Genomic DNA, 26,024 nt, shown 5'->3' with positions numbered 1-26,024 from the left:
CACATTGCCAAGAACTCTACCGTTAACCCTGTATTCCGCATTCATATTTGTCCTTCCAAAATGGACAACCTCACACTTTTCAGGGTTAACCTCCATCTGCCACTTCTCAGCCCAGCTCTGCATCCTATCTAGTCTCTTTGCAGCTGACAACAGCCCTCCTCACTATCCACAACTTCACCAATCTTCGTGTCGTCTGCAAATTTACTGACCCACCCTTCAACTCCCTCATCCAAGTCATTAATGAAAATCACAAACAGCAGAGGACCCAGAACTGATCCCTGCGGTACGCCACTGGTAACTGGGATCCAGGCTGAATATTTGCCATCCACCACCACTCTCTGACTTCTATCGGTTAGCCAGTTCGTTATCCAACTGGCCAAATTTCCCACTATGCCATGCCTCCTTACTTTCTGCATAAGCCTACCATGGGGAACCTTATCAAATGCCTTACTAAAATCCATGTACACTACATCCACTGCTTTACCTTCATCCACATGCTTGGTCACCTCCTCAAAGAATTCAATAAGACTTGTAAGGCAAGACCTACCCCTCACAAATCCGTGCTGACTATCCCTAATCAAGCAGTGTCTTTCCAGATGCTCAGAAATCCTATCCTTCAGTACCCTTTCCATTACTTTGCCTACCACCGAAGTAAGACTAACTGGCCTGTAATTCCCAGGGTTATCCCTCGTCCCTTTTTTGAACAGGGGCACGACATTTGCCACTCTCCAATCCCCTGGTACCACCCCTGTTGACAGTGAGGACGAAAAGATCATTGCCAACGGCTCTGCAATTTCATCTCTTGCTTCCCATAGAATCCTTGGATATATCCCGTCAGGCCCGGGGGACTTGTCTATCCTCAAGTTTTTCAAAATGCCCAACACATCTTCCTTCCTAACAATTATTTCCTCGAGCTTACCAATCTGTTTCACACTGTCCTCTCCAACAATATCGCCCCTCATTTGTCAAGACCTCTCCTATCTCTTCAGACTCAATACACAATCTCCCGCTACTGTCCTTGATCGGACCTACCCTCGCTCTAGTCATTCACATATTTCTCACATATGTGCAAAAGGCCTTGGGGTTTTCCTTGATCCTACCCGCCAAAGATTGTTCATGCCCTCTCTTAGCTCTCCTAATCCCTTTCTTCAGTTCCCTCCTGGCTATCTTGTATCCCTCCAAAGCCCTGTCTGAACCTTGTTTCCTCAGCCTTGCATAAGTCTCCTTTTTCCTCTTAACAAGACATTCAACCTCTCTTGTCAACCATGGTTCCCCCACTCGACCATCTCTTCCCTGCCTGACAGGGACATATACATATCAAGGACACGTAGCACCTGTTCCTTGAACAAGTTCCACATTTCACTTGTGTCCTTCCCTGCCAGCCTATGTTCCCAACTTATGCACTTCAATTCTTGTCTGACAACATCGTATTTACCCTTCCCCCAATTGTAAACCTTGCCCTGTTGCGAGTACCTATCCCTCTCCATTACTAAAGTGAAAGTCACAGAATTGTGGTCACTATCTCCAAAATACTCCCCCACTAACAAATCTATCACTTGCCCTGGTTCATTACCCAGTACTAAATCCAATATTGCCCCTCCTCTGGTCGGACAATCTACATACTGTGTTAGAAAAGCTTCCTGGACACACTGCACAAACACCACCCCATCCAAACTATTTGATCTAAAGAGTTTCCACTCAATATTTGGGAAGTTAAAGTCGCCCATGACTACTACCCTATGACTTCTGCACCTTTCCAAAATCTGTTTCCCAATCTGTTCCTCCACATCTCTGCTACTATTGGGGGGCCTATAGAAAAATCCTAACAAGGTGACTGCTCCTTTCCTATTTCTGACTTCAACCCATACTACCTCAATAGGGTGATACTCCTCGAACTGCCTTTCTGCAGCTGTTATACTATCTCTAATTAATAATGCCACCCCCCCTACCTCTTTTACCACCCTCCCTAATCTTATTGAAACATCTATAACCAGGGACCTCCAACAACCATTTCTGCCCCTCTTCTATCCAGGTTTCCGTGATGGCCACCACATCGTAGTCCCAAGTACCGATCCATGCCTTAAGTCCAGCCACCTTATTCCTGATGCTTCTTGCGTTGAAGTATACACACTTCAACCCATCTCCGTGCCTGCAAGTACTCTCCTTTGTCAGTGTTCCCTTCCCCACTGCCTCATTACACGCTTTGGCGTCCTGAATATCGGCTACCTTAGTTGCTGGACTACAAATCCGGTTCCCATTCCCCTGCCAAATTAGTTTAAACCCTCCCGAAGAGTACTAGAAAACCTCCCTCCCAGGATATTGGTGCCCCTCAGGTTCAGATGCAACCCGTCCTGCTTGTACAGGTCCCACCTTCCCCAGAATGCGCTCCAATTATCCAAATACCTGAAGCCCTCCCTCCTACACCATTCCCACAGCCATGTGTTCAACTGCACTCTCTCCCTATTCCTAGCCTCGCTATCACGTGGCACCGGCAACAAACCAGAGATGACAACTCTGTCTGTCCTGGCTTTTAACTTCCAGCCTAACTCCCTAAACTTGTTTATTACCTCCACGCCCCTTTTCCTACCTATGTCGTTGGTACCAATGTGCACCACGACTTCTGGCTGCTCACCCTCCCCCTTAAGGATCCTGAAGACACGATCCGAGACATCCCTGGCCCTGGCACCCGGGAGGCAACATACCTTCTGGGAGTCTCGCTCGTGACCACAGAATCTCCTATCTATTCCCCTAACCATTGAATCTCCTACAACTATTGCTTTTCTATTCTCCCCCCTTCCCTTCTGAGCCCCAGAGCCAGACTCAGTGCCAGAGACCTGGCCGCGAGGACCTTCCCCCGGTAGGTCACCCCCCCCCCCCAACAGCATCCAAAACGGTATACTTGTTTTGAAGGGGAACGGCCACGAGGGATCCCTGCACTGTCTGCCTGTTTGTTTTTTTCCCCCCCTGACTGTAACCCAGCTATTCTTGTCCTGTACCTTGGGTGTGATTACCTCCCTGTAACTCTTCTCAATCACCCCCCCTGCCTCCCGGATGATCCGAAGTTCATCCAGCTTCAGCTCCAGTTCCCTAACACGGTCTTTGAGGAGCTGAAGTTGGGTGCACTTCCCGCAGGTATAGTCAGCGGGGACACCAGTGGTATCCCTCACCACCCACATCCTACAGGAGGAGCATGCAACTGGCCTAGCCTCCATCCCCTCTTACCTTACAGAATATAGCTGCCCTGTGGACCAACTGGACCTCCGCCCTCCGACTCTGCTCCCAGTCAGCTGCACTCTCTGTAAACTCTTGGCTCTCTTCTCACTCTTTGCGGAAATGTAGGAAACAAAATGAAAGGAGCACCTTACTCCTTCCTCACCTAACTCCCTCAGTCACCAAACTCTCACTACAGCACTCAAATGCACCAAATTCAGCACTCCCTCAGTCACCAAACTCTCACTATAGCACTCAAATGCACCAAATTCAGCACTCCCTCAGTCACCAAACTCTCATTCTAGCACTCAAATGCACCAAATTCAGCACTCAGTGCAAACAATGTCTGCACTGTAGGGGATCACTTTTATACTGTGAACCGAGCCTCTGAAAACTGGCCTAATCCAATTAACTAATTAACAAGCTCCAGCTGCAAGTGCCTACAAGTAGAAGCTTGTTTAAAGCTGATTGAAAATTCACCTTCTTCTAAACCAAACAGCAACTTTTAAGTTAATTAACTAAATAAAAGAAAGACTAGACTTTAGATAAAAATGAAGCCTTATACTCCCTCAGTCACCAAACTCTTACTCTAGCACTCAAATGCACCAAATTCAGCACTCAGTGCAAACAAAGTCTGCACTGTAGGGGATCACTTTTATACTGTGAATCTAGCCTCTGAAATCTGGCCTAATCCAATTAACTAATTAACAAGCTCCAGCTGCAAGTGCCTACAAGTAGAAGCCTGTTTAAAGTTGATTGAAAATTCACCTTCTTCTAAACCAAACAGCAACTTTTAAGTTAATTAACTAAATAAAAGAAAGACTAAACTTTAGATAAAAAATGAAGCCTTATACTCCCTCGGTCACCGAACTCTTGCTATAGCACTCAAATGCACCAAATTCAGCACTCAGTGCAAACGAGTGCTTCATGTAATGTGGTTTTCACAATTTCTAAATAAAGTAGGAGATGTTATCATTTTTGAAATGGCATCAACAGGACTTAAACTTGCACATTGGATACAGTCTGTTTATTAACTATATCTTTATATATTTTGAAAAGTATTGCATCTAAGATTGATTGGCCCATTATACTGAAAAATGCACCAAGTTCATGTAACACTCGAATTTTAGTGGTAAAAATATCATAATTGGACAAAAACAACAAACCACAACTGGATAAGTGGATTACCAAGAAACAAAAGAGCAAGCAAGTGCAATAAACAGGAACATTCAGCAAAAGGCTGCTAATGAACCAATCAACAAGGAGAAGGAAAAACCAATGAAAAACATACCCAAGAATTTTTAAAATACCTTTTCAGCTGTTTTCTTGTTTGGTCACCACATAGTGCTAAAAATCTTTGTTATATCAGCAGCTGAGATAAACTTCAAAAATTTGCCAAAGACTCTTTAAACTTAATTTTAAAATTGTTCATGGTCTCTTAGAAATCTATCCAGTACATTTTGCCATCATATGCCTGCCTCGTCTTCAGGGCCTTGAGAACTTGAGTTTTGCAGATGCTCAAACCTTACTTTGCTGAGCTTGTTTGGAAGGCCAAGCATCCTGTTTTGTAGGAGGAAAATTGAAGTACCTTTACACCTGATCGGCATTGCTTCAGACCTCTGCAAGTGAAATCTCAGTGCCTTGTAAAATATCAACCCTTCCTTCCATTGATAGTTTTCAGCTGGTTATTCAAAATGGTTAGTTTATCTGCCTGTTGGTCAGCATCTGTGAGCATTGTCATGACATTGATCATCCTGACAATTGTATATTATGCGACTTAAAATTTTATACGTTTCTGCTTCTGCCAGCTGTGACTCAGTTGATAGCACTCTCCTCTTGAATCAGAGCTTGAGTTTCAAGTCCCATTCTAGTGGTTTTAGTACATAATCTAAGGTGACACTGCCAGTGCAATACTGAGTGAGTGTGCACTGTCAGGGGTGTTGTCTCTCCACTGAGCATTAAACCAAGGCCTTGGGCTAAGATGGCTATCAAAGTTCCCATGGCATTAATTCCCATTTATCACAGATGCATGTCTTCAGCCAATCCATTTCACTCCACATAATATCAATAAACAGATAAGCAATCTGGAGGCAGCAAAGGCACTGGGTACTGATAACATCTTGCCTGTAGTGCCATTGCTGAATGCCCCACCACCAGCATTCTCGGACACATAATTGACCAGAAACTTAACTGGACTGGGCCCGTAGGTCGTGTATTCTATGGCGAATAGGTAATCTCCTAATTCCCCAAAGCTTTTACACCATCTAGGTTAGGAGTGTGATGGAATGTTGTCCACTTGCCTGAAACCTTTAAGGATGTACAAGAACAAAGGGACCTCGGTGTATATGTACATAAGTAATTGAAGGTGATAGATCATGTTGCGAGAGCAATTAACCCTAGGTTTTATTAATAAGGACAGTGAGTACAAGAGTAAGGAAGTCATGTTGAATTTGTGCAACACACTAGTAGTTAGGCCTCATCTGGAGTACTGTGTCCAGTTCTGCGCACCACATTTGAGGAAGGATGTGAAGGCATTGGAGAGAGAGAGTACAGAGGACATTCCAAGAGGAAAGATTGGAGAGGTTGTGTCTGCCTTCCTTGGATAAAAGAAGGCTGAGAGGAGACTTGATGGAGGTATTCAACACCATGAGATGTATAGACTGGGTAAATAGTGAGAAAGTTATGATTGAACCAGTGAAGCTTCTTGAGGAGTGGGGCACAATCCTGATTTCTACCTTTAACTGCTTGTATGCAGCATTCCGTAGTGGCTGACAGATAAACTGTTTAATATCAACTGAGTGTTGATATTCTCTCCTGTACTTTACTGAAAAATCCAATGCAATATCTTTTATCCTCGGCAATTAAAAAAAAAAAAACAGGTTCAAAAATATGTTTAAATTTTGCTAACGATTACAAAATTTTCTTGCAGAAATGGCAGGATATTATCAAAGAGGTCAAATTTCTCCAGAAGTTAAGACATCCAAATAGTATTGAATACAAAGGTTGTTATCTAAGGGAACATACAGCCTGGGTAAGAAATGTAATTTATTTACTACTATGCAAACTGACCTGCACGCCACTGTGTATATTGTTAATGAAGTAACTAAGAGCCCCTTATTAATTTTATCCAGAATCTTGTTTCAAATCTTGTCGCCAAATTTCTGTTAAACGGGCAAATGTGGTTACAAATTCATAATGTAAAAAAATAAATATTTATGTACAAATCTCCTTAGCCTATTTGCTTTATAACATCGATGACGAACAGTGATCAAAATGAAACTTTAAAAAAAAAATTACATGATTTTCAATCAATGGAAATGGCGGTGCACTTCCAATTCATCAAACATGTATCAAGTGTACATTCTTTGCTTTATAATTATAGCTGTGGCATCCTAATTTTCTTTCCAATATGAGAACTGTGAATATCCAAATATTGTTTAACATAGGTAAGCTGTTTTAAACATAGTTTTATCAATTGTTTGCTCTTTTTGCAGCTGGTCATGGAGTACTGTTTAGGGTCTGCCTCAGATCTTCTAGAAGGTAAAACATTTCCATTCTCTGCTTGGAAGGTGTTCCTTTCAAGTACATGCAGAAAATGTTTTGTGTAATATTGGACAATATTAAATCAATTGAAACATTATTTCAATCTTTCAATTTCACTGCATATCAAATAGAACAGAGCAAAGGCGGGTCAATTGGTGATATGGCCTCCTCGTCATATTTTGCTCTAAAGTGTCTCGATTTAATATTTCTGTTCAGCATTTCCAAAATAACTTTTATTTACAAACAGCAAATTCAGTATGGTCCAGTATAGCCTGAGCAATGAACTTAGTTACACAAGACCTATCTTGTATATTGGCTTGCATTTTGTAACTTCCAGTTTTATTCTTATTCTCCCTTTCTGCATTGTTACAATGATGGTAATAAAACTTCAACTTAAAAGCTGTTAAGCTTTTCAACTACAGAGTGTGGCATCACAGCTGAGGGAAGCTAATCTATTGCCCACACAATCTTTCAGCAGGAGTTGTGGTTGAGATGGACACTGTGCTGGAAATCTGGAATAAAAACAAAATGCTGAAACCCTCAGTAGGTCAGATGTTTATGTGGAAAGAGCAACCAAGTTAACTTTTAAGATCAATGACTCTCTGCACAGAAGCTACCTGGTTTGCTGAGTGTTTACATTATTTTCTGTTTTTACATACCATGAAAGTTGAAATGAGCTACCTTGGTGACCTCCCAACTACAGTTGTTCAGTATTACATCATTGAGCTCACCATGTTCAATGCATTCAAATCTGACTTTGATTTTTTTCTAAAATAAATGCAAAATATTTTCTTTTTGTAATGAATTCTTAAAGCCTTTTAATTCAATGAAAACAATAGTTGTGCAGAGACTATTCAATTCCCCCCCCCACTTGAAAATTACTTTGTTGTATTTTCCACCTTGGCAATCAGTTCCACTCTTACCTCCATGGAGGAAATTAAAGGTAATTTCTATACAGGTTGCGCTATTTTCATAGTTAACAAAATAAAGGTGAAAACGTAGCGATCTATTTGACTTGCACTAATACTCAATTAATTTTCTTAATGTTTTTGTTTAAATGTACACATTCAAATAGGTGTTTCCTAACTTTTCTTGAATGTTGATGTTCATATTTGGGTACATGTTTATTATTTCATAATTAGCAGATTTTGTGCTTCTGGCACTCTGTTCCTTTTTCTCTCTCACACACACACACACTCACTCTTTCACCCCCACCCCCCCACCCCGCTCCCCCTCTCTTGCTTATGAATACCGTGTATAATTAAGTCAGTTTATCCTTATCAGGCACAGGTAAAGAAAACCTTGAAGCCTTAGATTACTGCAGAACACTTGGCAGAGTGTTATCCCTGAGCCTTATCAATCAAAATGTAATTAATAAAAATTTGAAATTGAAGAAAATGTTTTGTGAATTGTTCTTCATCATTAATTTTAATAATGAAGGAATACCAATTATGGTTTACAATTTTAATGTTCCTCTAATAGCACATTTATTAAGCTTTGTTTCATTTCAGTTCATAAGAAACCACTTCAGGAAATTGAGATAGCAGCTATTACTCATGGTGCTCTCCAGGGTTTAGCCTATTTGCATTCCCACAACATGATTCACAGGTAAGCCTATGCATTGGAACACTGGGCAGGATGACACCACTTAATAAATAGCTTTTGGGCTGACATTTCAATACCAAGTTTGCGTCAATGAAAGCTCAACATGTAGTCCAGAGGCAGCATAACTAGAGGCTTGCAGCTGTATACCGTACTTTGTCAATACTGATCTGAAATCAGTGTCAATTAAATTGTCGATTTATATATTTAGCAAAGAAAATATTAGAGATTGAAAATAAATTTTTATATTTTAAACAATGCATTCAGCATACTGATGCATTTCTTTTGTGTCTCACAATTACAGTTGTACTTCTGCTAAAGGACTGTAATGACAATTTTCCAATAAATTAATAGCAAGATTAAATTTATACTGTGAGCACTGAAAATTGATAAATGCTCTTGGTTTGTCGAATTACGCTGAAAATGTGGATCATTAGTAGGTAGCACGGTAGCATTGTGGATAGCACAATTGCTTCACAGCTCCAGGGTCCCAGGTTCGATTCCGGCTTGGGCCACTGTCAGTGCGGAGTCTGCACATCCTCCCCGTCTGCACATCCTCCCCGTGGGTGCGTGGGTTTCCTCCGGGTGCTCCGGTTTCCTCCCACAGTCCAAAGATGTGCAGGTTAGGTGGATTGGCCATGATAAATTGTTCTTGGTGTCCAAAATTGCCCTTAGTGTTGGGTGGGGTTACTGGGTTATGGGGATAGGGTGGAGGTATTGACCTTGGGTAGGGTGCTCTTTCCAAGAGCTGGTGCAGACTCGATGGGCCGAATGGCCTCCTTCTGCACTGTAAATTCTATGAGGTGGTCGAGGATTCTGGGTCTGTACCCGTTGAAGTTTAGAAGGATGAAGGAGGGTAACCTTGCAGGCTACTGTGAGGCCTGGATAGAATGGACGTGGCGAGGATGCCTCCACTTGTCGGAAAACTAGAACCAGAGGGCACAACCTCAGACTGAAGGGACGATCCTTTCAAACAGAGATGAGGAGGAATTTTGTCAGACAGAGAGCTGAATCTGTGGAACTCTTTGCCACAGATGGCTGTGAAGGCCAAATCATGGAGTGTTTTGAAGACACAAGATAAATAGGTTCTTGATTAATGAGGGGATCAGGGGTTATGGGGAGAAGGTAGGAGAATGAAGATCAGAAAAATATCAGCCATGATTGAATGGCGGAGCTGGCTCAATAGGCCGAGTGGCCTAATTCTGTTCCTATGTCTTATGGTCTGATAATCATTGAGTAAATGAAGGAAACAATAATGCAAAAAGTGCAAGTTGTCAAATGTTCAAACAACTTTGTATGCTGGATGAAAGTTATCCAAAAGTTTGCAGCAATCGTACAATTTGTTAACCTTTTGTTTCTTCAGGTAGAATTTTTTTTTGACATTTACATGGGAAACAGCTTCGTGTATGAGATTCATTTTGACTTGAATAGGATGACTATTTGATCCCGAACTCAGCTTCTGACCTCACGTTCGCACCATCACAAATTCATGCCATCATGAAAACTGCCTATTTCCACCCTTGTAACTTCGCTCCTGTCTCAATAGGTCTGTCTGCTGATGAAACCCTCATAACTTTATTAACTCTAGATCTGACTTCCAGTTCACTCTTGCCTCGTCTCCCAATTCTTGCCCTCCGTGAACTTAGTTACCAGAAATTCTGTTGCTCGTGTCTTAACTCGCATCATGTATCAGCTGTGTAAGGGCCCTTCCTGTTGATATCCTTGTACCCCATTTCTTTATTTTTTCCGTCATCATTTTCATCCATGGATGCTTAATGGATATATATCTTTAGTCAAGCAGAGGAAGCGGGGAAACTCAAAAGTTACGAAAGACTACACTGTGCTAGCCTTCGGACAGCAGAACTCAGACTTCTCGGCACCCGAGAGATCGGTGGGACTCAGTTCGATTGATTGGCTGGTGCCAATGAATTGGCTGAAAGGCTGAATTCTGCCTGGTAACAGGCGGTGATTGGATCCTACCTGAGTGGGGATGAGTTTTCATAAAACCAAAGGGACATTGGGGTCCTGTATACTCAGAGGAAAGGAGCTGCTCTCTTGCTCTCTCTTTCTCCAGACAATCTGTATGGCTGCAGTATTTCTGAAACTGCAGAGACCCGAATTCAGTGCAGACTGAAGACAGAAACTTCGAACCAAAAGCCTAGATTGAAGGAAGGTATGCGAGAAGACAACCATCTGAAACAAAGACTCATCCTTTTTACTTATTGTTTTTACACCCCTCTTTCCCCTCTGTTTGTTTGTCTGTCTCATGCGTGTCTGTCTATATAGAGGGTGGGGTAAATTAAGAGGGGGTTAGGAATTAGGGAATTGTTAACCGGTTGTATTTGCTGCATATTCAATTAACTATTAATAAAATTAATTGTGTTTAATTTGATGATTGTGGTTATTGGGCAGCCAAGGGCCAAGACTTTGGGTGTTTTTCTAAGAATTGTTTATTAATTGTGCAGGTGAGGGCGGTGGAGGGGGGGTTGCGGAGACGGAGCTGGAAATAATCAACTTGGTCTTTGAAAGTTTTTACAGGGGGGTTGTATAGTTCTGAGCCTTGAGTGGAAGAGGTGGATAGGGTTTTTTTTGGATGGGTTAGTGCGCCCGGAGGTGGGGGAGGGGAGGCGGCAGGAGTTGTAGGAGCCATTAAGGTTGCAGGAGATAGTAGAGGGGGTGTGGTCGATGTAGTCAGGGAAGGCGCCGGGACCGGATGGCTTCCTGGCTGAATTTTATACACCGTTCTTGGCAGAATTTACCCCGCATCTCCTGAATATGGTTAATGAAGCATTGGAGAGAGGGGAGCTGCCAAACATGTTGGCGCAGGCCTTTATTTCTTTGATTCCAAAGAAATACAAAGACCCATTGGCATGCGGATCATATAGGCCCATCTCGCTATTAAATACTGATGTAAAGATTTTGGCCAAGTTACTGGAGGGGCGTGTGCTGGAGATAGACAAAGGATCAGACAGGGTTTATGAAGGGGCGGCAGTTGTCTAGCACCATTAAGAGGCTACTGAATGTGGTCATGACATCGTCGGGCAGCAGGGTGCCATAGGTGTTAGTATCGATGGATGCGGAGAAGGCCTTTGATCGTGTTCAGTGGCATTATATATTTGAGACCTTGATGTTTAGGTTCTGGCTGACATTTGTGGTATGGATACTATTGCTCCATGTATCCCTCAAGGTGAATGTCCGAACGAAAGGGGAGGCGCCAAGATTTTTTGAGCTCCATAGAGATTAATGTTTGTAATGGCAATAGAGCTGTTGGCAATTGCGCTCCAGGCCTCGGAGTGGCAGAATGTTGTGAGGGGAAGTAGGGAGCACAGGATGTTGTTATATATGGATGATTTGTTGTATGTAGCATATCCATTGGATAGCAAGGGAAGGATTATGACATTGCTAGGAAAATGTGGGGCCTTCTCCGGGTGTAAACTGAATGTAGGAAAGAGTGAAGTCTTCCCGGTGAATGGGTTAGGAAGGAACGTGAATCTGGGGGCTTTGCCGTTCAAGATTGCAAATGTTAGGTTTAGGTATTTGGGAATCCAGATTTTGCATGATTGGGAAATAATGCACAGATGGAATCTAACAGGGCTGGTGGAGGGGGTCAAGGGGGACCTAAAGAGGTGGGACACCTTGCCATCATCACTGGCAGGGCGAGTACAGGCTGTAAAGATGGATGTGTTGCCCAGGTTCCTGTTTATTTTTCAATCTCTCCCATTTTTCTTCCAAAAGCCTTTATTTCAGAGGATGGATGGACTAATCTCTTAGTTTAAGAGATTAGTAAGACCCTTGGGTTAGTCGGATGCTATTGTAGAGGAAAAGGCGAATAGGGGGGGCTAGCTGATTTTGCTGGAGTACTACTGGGAAGTCAATGTGCAGAAGGTGAGACGATGATGGGCAGAGGGTAGGAGTGGGTACTGGTGGAGGACTCCCCCAAAGGGTCGAGTCTGAGAGCCATGTTAACTGTTTCCCTGAGAAAGTACTGTAATAATCCGGTGGTGGTCGCCTCGATAAAGATTTGGAACCAGCTGAGGAAAGGCTTTAAGTTGGGACAGGGTTCAGTGCTGGCCCCGTTGTGTGGGAACCACAGGTTTGTGCCCGGTAGGACGAATGGGATAGTATGAGAGGTAGCAAAGGGAAGTAGTAGGACGGGTGAGGGACTTGTTCTTACAAGAGCGTTTTGCAGTGTGGGCGGAGTTTCAATAGAGATTTGAGTTGCCATGGGGAGTTAGTTTCGATACTTAGGGGTGCAGGATTTTATATGGAAAGAGCTACCCGGGTTCCCTTTGTTACCAGAATATATGCTTCAGAAAAAACTGCCGATTCCAGATATATGAGAAGAGAGAAGGATTAGGGATATCTATAGATGACTGGGAAAGAAAGAGACGGCATTGGTGAATAAGATGAAGGGCAAATAGGAAGAGGAGCTAAGGATTGATTGAACTGAGATGGAGGATATGGAGCGAGGTGCTGCGCCGGGTAACAGGACTTCCTCGTGCCAGAGGATGAGTATTATACAATTTAATGTGGTGCCCGAGGATGAGTGGATTCTTCACGGGAGTGGAAGAGAAATGTGGGAGAGGGCTGATAAACCATGCCCAAATATTCTGAGGGTGTGAGAAATTGGAGAGGTTTGGGGCCGTGGGGGTGTTTAAGTTGTTGGAGGTACAGGGGTTTGGGGTAACCATGCCCCATGGCAGCGATATCCTGTGTGTCAGAGCTGCGGGGCGGGAGGAAGGGAGAATAGGGACTGATGTGGTGGCCTACGCCTCCTTGATTGTCCAGCGAAGGATACTGCTGAATTGGGGTCGGAAGAGCTGCCAGGAGTGGCAGTGTGGATGGTGGACGTACAGGGATTTTTGAGCCTGGAGAAGGTTACGTTTGCCCTGAGATGGTCTGAGGAAGGATTTTCCGCGATAGTACCGTTCTTATCAATGTCTAAGGAACTGTTTGTCACCCTGGGGGGAGGGGGGTATAAAGGGGAAATATTTGTACAAACTCTGCATATTGATGGTATGTGTAGATGTTCTCTGTAACAAAATTTGGTTTGAGTTTGGAATAAAATACATTTTTTTTAAAGTGGGTCTGGAATTGACCGCACACTAGTCCAGTGGGTCGTCACATGATTTGGGGGCTTGGGTCCATGATCTTTGGAATGATATTCGGCAATGTTTGGGTTACTGTCCAAATTGAAAGGAGACACCCCGTTTGTAGTGGTATAACAGGATGTCTCTGGAGGCTGCTAAGATTTTTCTTCAGGTGGATGACTTGTCTTTGGTTTACTTAAAAAGGGCTTCACAAAGACAAGCTAATCAAATTGGCAGGTGAATTAAAAATAAGAGGTGCCAGCTAAAGCTAGGAAGGTAAAGATAATTGAAGCAATTGCTCAACATTCGAATTTGAAAGAAGCGCCAGAAACACAGCTGGGGTCATGGCAACAATCCGTAGAATTAGCTAAAATCCAGTTACAAATGAAACAATTAGAGATGCAGGAGCAGCACTGTAGCGCAGTGGTTAGCATTGCTGCCTCACGGCGCCGAGGTCCCAGGTTCGATCCCAGCTCTGGGTCACTGTCCGCGTGGAGTTTGCACATTCTCCCAGTGTTTGCGTGGGTTTCGCCCCCACAGCCCAAAGATGTGCAGGGTAGGTGGATTGGCCATGCTAAATTGCCCCTTAATTGGAAAAAATGAATTAGGTACTCTAAAATTATTTTTTTTAAAGCGATGCAGCAAAAAGAACGAGATCGAGCTTTTCAAATGGAAATTGAAATGAAGAGGTTGGAATTAGCAAGAGAGGAAAAAGCATTAGAGAGAGAAAGGAAAAAGCATCAGCGAGAGATAGAGAGAGAGGAAACAGCATCAGAGAGAGAGAGAGAGGAAACAGCATTAGAGAGAGAGAGGGAACAGCATTAGAGAGAGAGTTCCAGCTTAAGACTGGAAATTAAAAGTGAGCTACCAGGAGCTCGAGGGGAGGTTTATCCGAGAATGGAACCGAGTGGTGATATATTTAAGTTCATACAGACCTTTCCAAAATTTGAAGAAAAAGTAGAAACCTTTTTCAGGACATTTAATTTATGGGCAGCACAGTAGCACAGTGGTTAGCACTTGTTGTGTCACAGCTCCAGGGTTTCCGGTTCGATTCCCGACTTGGGTCACTGTCTGTACGGAGTCTGCTCGTGACTGCGTGGGTTTCCTTCGGGTGCTCCGGTTTCCTCCCACAAGTCCCAAAAGACGTGCTGTAAGGTAATTTGGACATTCCAAATTCTCCCTCATTGTACCCGAACAGGTGCCGGAATCTGGCGACTAGGGGCTTTTCACAGTAACTTCTTTGCAGTGTTAATGTAAGCAACATTCCAATGGCTTATGTCCCAAGCAGTGGCTGGAGTGCCTAACTTATGGTCTACTTGGACGATGTAGCATTGTATAGTGACACTTGAAATGAACATATGGAGCAATTGGAGGAGGTATTCAAACAACTGGAGTTGGCCAGGCTAGTAATAATTTGGTCAAAAGCAGGTTTACCAAGGCAAAGTCACCTAATTAGACCATGTGGTGGGACAGGGGCAAGTGGTGCCCAGAATGACCAAAGTAAGGGCATTAATGGACTTTCCTGTTCCGAAAACCAAATGGGAAATTATGAGATATGTGTGGATTCTATAGGAAATTTGTACCGAACTTGAGTACTTTGGAGGTACCTTTAACCAATGTGTTGGGGAAACCAGCAAAAGTGGTGTGGTCCGCAGACTGCCAAGCAGTGTTTGAGAAGTTGAGAGCCATATTAATAAGCAAACAGATGTTGACCGCCCTGGACTTTTAAAATGGCCAGTGAGCTGGGGGTTAGGGACAGTGCTACCACAAGAGGACGAGGCAGGAACAGAGAGGCCATGATCTGCTTACGTTTATAGAAAAGTTTAAAACCCAGAAAATGCAAGATTATTCCGTTGGAGTTTATTATTACAACAAGGGAAACTGTTCTTATTTTTTTAGATGCTTATCCAGAAATGGTATTTGGCAAAATATCTAGGATCTTTCCCGGTTTGCATTTTTGCCTGATATTCTTTGGCGATGTATCATTTTAATAAATTTGTTAAAGCCACAATTGTTAATATTAAGAAAATTGTATTTGATGAAGCTTGTATGATTATCGTTACATTATTTGATACAGCTTACATGAACAATATTTTGAGTTGCCTGCTGAATTTGTTGACTGTTGCTTAATTGTATTTTTACTTGTTTTGTAACCAGAGACATAAAGGCAGGTAATATCCTCCTGACAGAACCAGGCCAAGTGAAACTCGCTGACTTTGGATCTGCTTCCATAGTATCTCCTGCTAATTCATTTGTGGGAACACCATATTGGTAAGAAACATTTCTTCAAGCAAAGGACTTGCATAATCATTTGTCTTTAATGTATCATTTATAGTCATAAGCAGGATACCAAATCATCAAAGGAAGCATTCAGTTATAATCACTACCTTGATGAGCATTCTGGCAGCCCCCTGCACGATGCCGTTGGGAGCTCCTCACTCCATTAGGGTCACCCATGGCGTCAAGGTCAGAGGAAGGTGCCAAACAGTGCAGTCCAAAATGTCCTGAAAGGTAGAGAAGGCAAAGCAAGACTTTGTCTCTCTCTGGCTGTGAAGGCAGAAGAATGATTCAGTGGCAGTGATCCTGGTCACCATGCTTTGGCACATCAGCTCAGTCTGATCACCATCAAGATCTTATGGACAGTGACAGCATTCCAAGGTCTCCAAATTGAACAAAATTATGTGCAGCGTTCTACCAGAATTTAAAATGAGGCAAAGTGCTGACAGAAAAGTAAAGAAGTAGAGTATTGCTGAAAAAAAGAGACATGCTATCAAAGTTTTTTGTCGATACCTCGCAAGAATTTTCCAGCTGTAACCAAGGAAAAACAGTTCAACTGCATGAATTATTGATTGTTGGCAGATGGACTCTGATTGGTGGAGGCGTTGCCATGGAGAATGCAGCATGGAGCAGTTATTTGCCCACCTTCGTTCAAATTCAAAACAGGCAGGTTTTTGTCAAATTAAAACCAGGCAAGTTGTCTCTGGTTGGTCACGGCATCGACGTCTGCAATAAACCAGGGAAATACTGTACCCCAGGTTTTCGTTTGGTGAAAAAGACGCAATGTGTGGATGTGTCTGCAATGGGCAGAGCCCTGTATGTGAATATATGTGGCTTCTAGCATGCATAAATGAACCACACTGCAAGCGCAACTGATAATCTAAAAATAGTTTGCAGTATAATTCACACAATCAGGGTTGTTAACCAGTGTTGTCTAATCACAGAATCACATTTAATGTTGGCCACTGTTTTGAGTTTTCCAAGCACGGGCTGGTCGGGTGCAGTCAGTACTTGCCTGTTGTGAACAGCCGAAGGGATGTGGTTTGTGATATGGTCCACCAATTGTTTGGATGTACAGCCTACATACCCAGCATCACACTGGCACTGAAATTCATGCACCACATTGCTCATTTGTGTGATAGGCAAAACATCTTTTTGGCTTGACAGCAGCATCCCGTTGTTCCTATTGCATACTAATGACATGCAACTGCTAGGTTCATCTGTTGCTCAAGCTTTTGAGACACCTAGCCCTCCAGGGTAATCTGAGGTAGACTGGGCACTTTTCAGGACCAAAGGTGGCAGCCTCAGGCCCCATTCATGAGTTTGTGTGATATACAGTGGGCAATGATCGTATCAAGGTAGCCATTATCCTGCAAGATGGCTTTGATGCGCCCTATTTCAGCAGCAAACCTGCAGAGTGTGGAAATGGCTCGGGCCTTGTTTAGGTGGTTACTGATAAGGCCAATTTTATTGCATGCAGAACTGTAGGAATCCCAATGCGTAGACTAGTAGAAAACAGATTTCTCAGCTAGCATGGTGAAGAAAGGGAGCTCAGTTGACTGCTTCATTTCAAAGGTGATTTTGAGTGGAGGATGAAGCGCATTTAGGTGTGAGAGGAAGGTCTTGCATACAGTTGTGGATTCAAATATGGTAAACGTTTCATCTACATATTGGGGTATTTGAGGGATCTTGGGGTCCAGGTACATAGATCCCTCAAAGTTCGCACCCAGGTTGATAGGGTTGTTAAGAAGGCGCGGTGTGTTGGCTTTCATTAACAGGGGTATTGAGTTTAAGAGCCGCAAGGTTTTGCTGCAGCTTTATAAAACCCTGGTTAGACCACAGTGTCCAGTTTTGATCGCCTCATTATAGGAAGGATGTGGATGCTTTGGAGAGGGTGCAGAGGAGATTTGCCAGGATGCTGCCTGGACTGGAGGGCATGTCTTCTGAAGAAAGGTTGAGGAAGCTAGGGCTTTTCTCACTGGAGCGAATAAGGAAGAGAGGTGACTTGATAGAGGTGTACAAGGTGATGAGAGGCATGGATAGCGTGGATAGCCAGAGACTTTTCCCCAGGGTGGAAATGGCTGTCACGAGGGGACATAATTTTAAGGTGATTGGAGGAAGGTATAGGGGAGATGTCAGGGGTAGGTTCTTTACACAGAGAGTGGTGGGTGTGTGGAATGCCCTGCCAGCGGAGGTGGTGGAGTCAGAGTCATTAGGGACATTTAAGTGACTCTTAGACAGGCACATGGACAGCAGTAAATTGAAGGGGTGTAGGTTTGGTTGATCTTTGATTAGGATAAATGGTCGGCACAACATCGTGGCCGAAGGGTCTGTACTGTGTTGTACTGTTCTATGTTCTATGTATTGGAAATTCGGAAGGGGTAAGAGGTTGTGTGTCAATCCATCGAAGAAAAGGAAGCCAACCTTGCACCCTGGTCCCCCATCTTATGGGTCATCTATCCGATGTGCCCAAATATCTGCAGGTTGTGAATCAACCTGTTGAGCATATGAAGATCCATGGCAGAAACTCGCAACCCTGTGTAGATGTAACCTCATATTGAAGGCAGCAGGTGTCAATGGCATTTCTAAACATTAAATTAAAACCAAAAAGGAAGCTTTTCGTGCGCAGCATGATTTTGAATTTTTGCAACAGCAAAAAGAAAATTCTCTCTGGCATTCTCTTAATATAGAATGCAGTTTCAAACAGAATCCAGCTTTGTCCATTTCTTCCATCTGATGGTGAGGGGCTCACGAGTTAAAATTGTTTAAAGTCAGAATGCTGTCTTTCATTTCAACAGCTATATTGCTGTTTGCTGGTGCAAGTACTTAACACATACTCATGGTGGTTTCACCAACTGATTACAGCAAAATGCTGCAAGTCAGAGCATAAATTTGGTGCAATATGTAGTCGATAAAAATAAAACCTTTTAAGAATATTTAAACCGTCAAAGTCAAACTTCTCTTTTTTTTGTCACTAATAAACCGGGATAAGATTGCACAGCATTCACTGTTTCAGTCATTAAATGTAGAAACTAGCAGAGTACTGAACCATGTAGTTCCAGGCTAAACTCTTGGGTAGTCTGAACTTATGAGCTCCAGTTGAGCCAATGGTAGGGATGTTACATTATAAGAGGGCAAATGATCTCAACTTTACACTCCTTCCCATTACCATCAACTCCTGCTGGAAAATCCACATACAGAGTTTGGATAGGTAACTGTGAATTTGTTTAGGTCCTTTATTGAGCATGCCTTTGACATAGCACCGTCCTTCTCCAAATACAATTAATTTTCCAGCCTTGCACAGGAAGTGTGAGTACCAGGGGCTGCTGATGCCTGTTGAATGTACTACCAAATCTGCATTTAGGAACAAGTTAGAACAGCATTGCTGAGATACGTTTTAAGTGAAAATATCAATGTAATTACCACATATCACCAAAAACATATTGTTTGTAGCAGCATTTTTTTTTTTTCAGGACCCGGTACTTGTGCGTTAGTCCTTTTGATCAAGGCTACTGTGATGAATGTAGGAATTTCAGATATATTGTATTATACGTATTTGGTGCAGTAAGGGTTAAACGCCTGGGTTAATGTCTGTATGACTGCTGTCGTAGTGTTTTTAAAAATCCTGATTTACAAGGCAGCTAGGCTTTTTGGGAGCCAGAGGTGCAGTTAAAGCATTGTAAAAGCTGAGGCTAATGGATTTTTCTTTAGATTCCGAGGGTTCCCTAGGGAGTAGATAGTTGGAGACATTGTGTTTCAATTTGGTAAGATAATAATCTTTATTGTCACAAGTAGGCTTACATTAACACTACAATGAAGTTACTGTGAAAACCCCTTATTCGCCACACTCTGGGGCCTGTTCGGGTACACAGAGGGAGAATTCAGACCTGTTATGGGCCAGGGTTTAGAGAACCTCAAAGTGTATCATGGAGTTCACCTGACCCACAACTTTTAATAGATTGTGGTATGGGGAGCACACGGCCCACTCGACAGGCGTGGTACAGCAGAAATGAAAAAGTATTTTTTAAAGCAAAACAATGTTTATTCTATAAACTCAAGTTAACCTTTTAAAAAGATACAGTGAACATCTTAGCAACCATTAATTCAAATGCAACCCCCAAAGAATACAACACTAAGTAATCCTTACTTTCATTTTAACATCCATAAGACTTTTTTAAAAAACCAACCTTTTAACAGAAGCACATCAGGTTTAGATTCACTACTGAGGACAGTTATAACTCTGAATTCACCAAATGATCAAGAGATATTCTTTACATGGCAGAGAGAACAACATTACACATTCTGTGACTGACTGCAGCTCCAACACTGAAACTAAACCAAAAAAACACAGACACACCCAAGCTTTTCTCAAAGTGAAACTAAAAGCTGACAGTAAGCCCAGACTCTGACATCACTGCAGTAATAAACACCCATTTCTTAAAGGTACACTTACTACCGTTATTCTATAAAAGCATCCATTTCTTAAAGGTACACCCACTACAGTTATTCTATAAAAAAAACACCCATTTCTTAATGGTGCTCTCACATGACAGACTCTCCAATTTACCTCACAGCATGTATTTCAGGACTTGTGGGAGGAAACCGGAACACCCGGAGGAAACCCATGCAGATTCAGGGAGAACGTGGAAACTCTGCACAGACAGTGACCCAAGCCGGGAATCGAACCTGGGAGCCTGGTGCTGGGAAGCAACATTGCTAACCACGTGTGCTACCATGCCGCCCCTGTAACTAATGATGTAACTAATGGGAGGAGCTAGAGTATTAGGCATTTTGCTGAAAAGCAGGTAGTGCAGTTTTGGCGATGCAAGTCAAACGATGAAAACCATTTTAGTTGGCTTCAGCTAGAGATCCTGCGTTGTTCTGACAGGGTCAGGTCTCTTTCTTTAAAGCAATCTCAAAAGATTCCTCTTTTTCAGAGTGGAGTCTCAAGATATCTCTGTACAGCAAGTATTCCTGAGTGCCGACTGTTTTTAAAAGTGGATTGAGAACTGAGATGGTTCTGTTGTTTGAGTGGAAGTAAGGATAGCAGTTAAGGGTTATTGTGTCACTGTATTGATTAGCGTTGTTTATGGGGTAATTGTAAGCTATTTTTGATATTTTAATACTGTGTTAGTAATGAAGTATGTTTTAATATACCATATCCCTATTTTGCGTGCAATCACTCCTGGAGCGAGATATCCTTTCCTCACAGTCCTACAAAATTAAAATTAAATATTGGGGTTTCTATCCAGTGTCCTAGTCACTGTTGGGGTCTGATCCGGAATTGTAATAGCCACAAAAAATTGAAAAATCAGACTTTACCATTTTCAAACTGAGTGCTGAGTCACTGCTGCATCATGATTAATAGATACTATTGAATGTCAATAGCACAGAATTAAAAAGCAACCAATTTTAAATTTAATTTAACAAAACATATGTTCCCCCCTCCCCCCGTTTTATACACACCCACCCACACACCCTTACCTGGAGTTGGGCCGCGAGGGTTCGCCTTTGTTGGGACCGTAAGATCCCGCCAGCAAAAACCGCTGGAAAAGTCCAGCATAAACCTTTTGATGAATGGAAAACATGGGTATTTTGAAGTTCACTTTTTATTTCAGTTGCATTCAAACCAAAGTACCTGGATGAATACTATTTAAGTGCTTGTATTTCAAATATGCTGGTGTTGGGTTGAAAATAGTATTAGTACTTTGTTACAGCAGACATAAATGGCTGCCTAATGTCTCCATTCTAATTTTTGGAGTGATAATTCTGTTAGTAGTATAATAATGGCAACAGCAATAAAATTATCATTGTTACAATGCAAATTAATCAAACTAAAACTAAATATTTTGAAATAGGATGGCTCCTGAAGTAATCCTTGCCATGGATGAAGGACAGTATGATGGCAAAGTAGATGTTTGGTCTTTGGGAATTACATGCATCGAATTAGGTAAGTCACTGCAGTTAAGTAAGATTGTGAACCAATTAAAAATGGCCTGAGGAAAACGCTATAATCACAAAGTATAATCAATTGTGCTTGATAACTCTTTCAATGCATTTAAAATGATGGTGAAAATATTAAAATGATTGCAATTATATTCTAAATGAAACCTTAAATCTCTCACTGAAAATTACCATTTCAATGTTATCAGTCCTGAAATTCTTGATTACTTTTCTGCTATTTTTCCCACAGCGGAGCGAAAACCTCCTTTGTTTAATATGAATGCAATGAGTGCCTTATACCATATAGCGCAGAACGAGTCACCTGCTCTTCAGTCTAATGAATGGTGAGTATACATTCAAAATCCTGAGATTTGTATAGAAGCAGATGTTTCTAAATCATAAATAACGGCAGGTTAAGAAATGCTTCTCAGTAGATGAAGATTTATCTCTAATCTCAAGTGTTTAAACAGATTATCCTAAATTGCACTGCATAATCTTGAAATAGTATTTGTAGATTTTTGAAGATGCTAAATGTTGAAATAGCTGTATTTGTACCAAGAAGAAAATCTTTGAAAATCATACTGTGTCATTTAAAGCGATTTCTAAAACCATTTGATTGATTCAGATTAATGACAACAAAGTGATAAATGCTGGAGTTTGAATGGTCTGGTGAAAATCCATACTGAATGCCAAAGTAAATATTTTAATTGACTATTAACACCAGTTATATAAAAACCTTAACATGCCCATATGTTTTGCTTTTTGATTGCCTGCAAGGTTAGTTGATCAGATCCCCTAATGGCACCTTCAGTTTCAAACTTTGTGCAGTCCATTATCCATAATATATCACTGCATTATCTTTGAGTTATAAGCCATTTATGATCAGTATCCTTTGCAGTGATTGTAACAATGTTGTGCCATATTCAATACTGCACTGACATGAGCTTTAATATTTCAAATCCCTCTTGTAACCAGTTCACACAGTCTTCATTGTCTCTCATCTAAGTCTATATATCTATTTATGTCCCTCCTGTATATACAAATGTGGTTTCTGTGCATGGCATTCATACCCCAAGAAACTGTACACCATTACAGAACAAAATATTTTTTGATGAAATAGAAAGAGAGCAGCCATAATTTACAAGTAGCTACACCGCCCTTTAATTGACCTCAGTAGTTTATTAGTAGCTACAGATACCTGGATTTATCTAATTAGAGCAGACCTTAAATGATCTCAGCGGGTTATCAGCTAAACATTACAACTGTGCTTCAGACCCAGGATTATCCACGCGCAATGACTTATCCATCGACTGGTACCAAATCAAATTTTTAAGTCACCGCTTTGCCCAAGTATCAAATTTTGTTGATTTGATCACTTTGATATTTCTATTTTTTAGAATCATTGTTGTTTTGCGTTTATTAGATATTATCCTTTTCAGTATTTTGTTGTAATTTAGTTTAATTCCTAAGAATTAAGAATTTTTATTATTAGAGCATATTTTCAGAGCCACTAGTAGTTTGATTATATAACTCCACTTTTCCCCCTTTGATAAGGGGGAAAATTTGAAATCTGCTAGGCAAGACATTTAAATTTTCATGAGCAGATGGTAGATAATATAGTAATGGTTCAATATGAAGCTATACATAGGGAATTTAAGTACAAATGATATAGCTCCTTCAAATATCTGTGTCGTGAAGTGCAAACAGATAGGTAGTTTTACTCCCACTTAGTAAAAACACAGAACATGCGTTTTTTAGGCTGTAAATATTATATCAATAACTTAAATATTCTACCGTAGCAACACATGGAGTGACAATTTCCTCAGAGATTCACCTCAATCTGCAGTTACTGTACATCAAAAAATCTATATTGTATTCATTTGACAGTTTGCCTCTATAATCTTTCAGCAGTGGACAGTGAATAATGGAAACAATCCAAATAGGTTGTACAAATGCATTAAAATTCTATTACTAACAGTTATATTTGGGGAACAAATTTATGATCCTGGATGAAACCATTAACTTCAGCTGCATCAACCCTAATATCCTAATTAATTATTTTGTGGGAGATTCAAACAAATGACTCCATTGTTCATAAGTGTGTCCAAGTAATTACCAAATAATGTCAAGCTTAATTTTTCTTGCATCATGTTTCTTATTGACTTTGCAACATACTGTATTAATATCTTCTATTATTATCATCATATATATCCATTACATTTAAGATGGTTTTGGTTTTCAATGTTCTCAGTACAGTAAAATATTCCCCTCTCTAGAAGATGATTCCCTTTATTTTTTGGGGCTAGAAGATGAGGCAGGCGCATGTTAGAGAGCTACACCCATTTCTATGCATGTAAAATAAAACTAGAGTCACAAAAAGCATTTACTGTTTACTAAAGATGAACTGAAACAATAGCTCATATTCTGATATAACTACTTTCAATATAACCACACCCTAAATGTTCTTCCAGAAAGAAAATAATAGTATACATGATGCCATGACTTCATTGAGTCTTCAAATTGTATACATGTTAAATCTAATGATTTATCCCTTGCTGGTATGGATGTTAAATATCGAAAATGAAAACAGTGGCTTGCTACAGTGATTGGGGAAAATAAGAATAAAATAGTGTGTATTTGACTTTTTAATCTTATATTTGCAAAGCATGAAAATGAGCAAAAGCTAGTTTTTGTTCCTTTAGCTTTTTTAAAGGCAAGTGTGACTTAAATTAAACTGTTAAATATACTGTGGATTTTGACCATGAACAATGTATGTGTAATATATAATGGGTAGGTATAAATAAAGGAAATTATTATATCTAGTACAGTTGAAGGGCTCTTAAAATCCACAAAGTAATGCTTTATATGTTTGTGACGATTCTGAAATCCAATTGCAATCCTGATATCTTTGGGCCCTGACAGCAAGTACTGAAGACTTGTGCTCCAAAACCCGTCACACCCCTAGCCAGCCAGGTTATTCCAGTACAGCTACAACACTGGCACCTAACCATACGTGTGGAAAATTGTCCAGGTATGTCCTGTCCACAAAACGCAGGACCAATCAAACCCAGCCAATTTCAGCCCCATCAATCTACTCTCAGTCAGCAAACTGATGGCAGGTGTCATTAACGTTGCTGTCAAGTGGTGCTTACTCAACAATAATTTGCTCATTAATGCTCAGTTCAGCGAGGGTCCTCCGCTCCTGACTTCATTATAGCCCTGGCCAAAAAGTAGATAAAAGAGCTGAACTTGGTGAGTTGAAAGTTACTTCACTGGTCATCAAGACTGCATTTTGACCAAGTGTGACATCAAGGAGCCCCATCAAAATGGGAATTATGGGGGGAACTCTCTGCTGGTTGGAGTCATACCTAGCACAAGGATTGTGGTTGCTGGAAGTTAATCATCTCAGTCACAGGATATCACTGCAAGAGTTCTTCAGGATAGTGTCCGAGGCCCAACCATCAATGACCTTCCCTCCATCATAAGGTGAGAAGTGGGGATGTTTGCTGTTCGGCATCTTTCGCGACTCCTCGGGTACTGAAGTAGTCCATACCCATATAGAGCAAGACCTGGACAGCATCCAGGCTGGGGCTGACAAGTGGCAAGTAACATTTGTGTTACACAAGTACCAGGCAATGACCATCTCGAACAAGAGAGAATCCAACTCCACATGACATTCAAAAAGGCATTACCATCACTGCATCCCCCCACTATCAACATGCTTGGCATTACCATTGACCAGAAACTGAACTGGATCAGCCGTATAAATGCTGTGGCTACATGAGCAGGTCATAGACTTGGAATTCTGCAGTACATAACCCCCACCTCCTGGTTTCTCCAGAGTCTGTGCGCCATCTAAAAGGCACAAGTCGGGAGTGTGATGGAATGCTCTCCACTTGCCTGGACAAGTGCAACTCCAACAATGCTCAAGAACCTGAACACCATCCAGGACAAAGCAGACCACTTAATTGGCACCCATCCAACACCTTCAACATTCACTCCCTCCACCACAAATGCAGTGGCAGAAGTGTACCATCTACGAGGTGCACCACAACAACTCGCCCAAGGCTCCTTCGACAGAAACTTTCGGACGATCTCTACCACCATTGGAAGATCGAGGACAGCAGATGTTTGGGAGCACCACAACCCCTGCAAGTTCCCCTCCAAGCCACACACCATCCTAACTTGTCATTCCGTCACTGTCACTGGGTTAAACTTCTCGAATTCCCTTCCTAACCTACCTACACCATATGGACTGCAGTGGTTCAGGAATGTGGCTTTCCACCACCTTCTGAGGGGCAATTAGTGATGGATTATAAAGACAGTGACACCCACATCCCGTGAAAGAATAATAAACAA

The 26,024-nt window shown here is 41.7% G+C and overlaps 1 protein-coding gene across 2 annotated transcripts in view; it reads left to right on the top strand.

Moving 5' to 3' along the window:
* Positions 1 to 26,024, top strand: part of taok1a (TAO kinase 1a) — a 240,037-nt gene that overhangs the window by 161,694 nt on the left and 52,319 nt on the right. For both annotated transcript variants that reach the window (XM_072469644.1, XM_072469645.1), the window contains exons 4-9: positions 6,140 to 6,241; positions 6,705 to 6,750; positions 8,265 to 8,361; positions 15,603 to 15,716; positions 21,581 to 21,672; positions 21,916 to 22,009. In XM_072469644.1, coding sequence (XP_072325745.1) covers positions 6,140 to 6,241; positions 6,705 to 6,750; positions 8,265 to 8,361; positions 15,603 to 15,716; positions 21,581 to 21,672; positions 21,916 to 22,009 — 545 coding nt within the window. The remainder of the gene's footprint in view (positions 1 to 6,139; positions 6,242 to 6,704; positions 6,751 to 8,264; positions 8,362 to 15,602; positions 15,717 to 21,580; positions 21,673 to 21,915; positions 22,010 to 26,024) is intronic.

The sequence above is a fragment of the Scyliorhinus torazame genome, chromosome 12, assembly GCF_047496885.1.
Source record: "Scyliorhinus torazame isolate Kashiwa2021f chromosome 12, sScyTor2.1, whole genome shotgun sequence".
Lineage (NCBI taxonomy): Eukaryota > Metazoa > Chordata > Chondrichthyes > Carcharhiniformes > Scyliorhinidae > Scyliorhinus > Scyliorhinus torazame.
The sequence above is the reverse complement of the archived record's forward strand: the minus strand, read 5'-3'. Positions and strand labels throughout refer to the sequence as shown.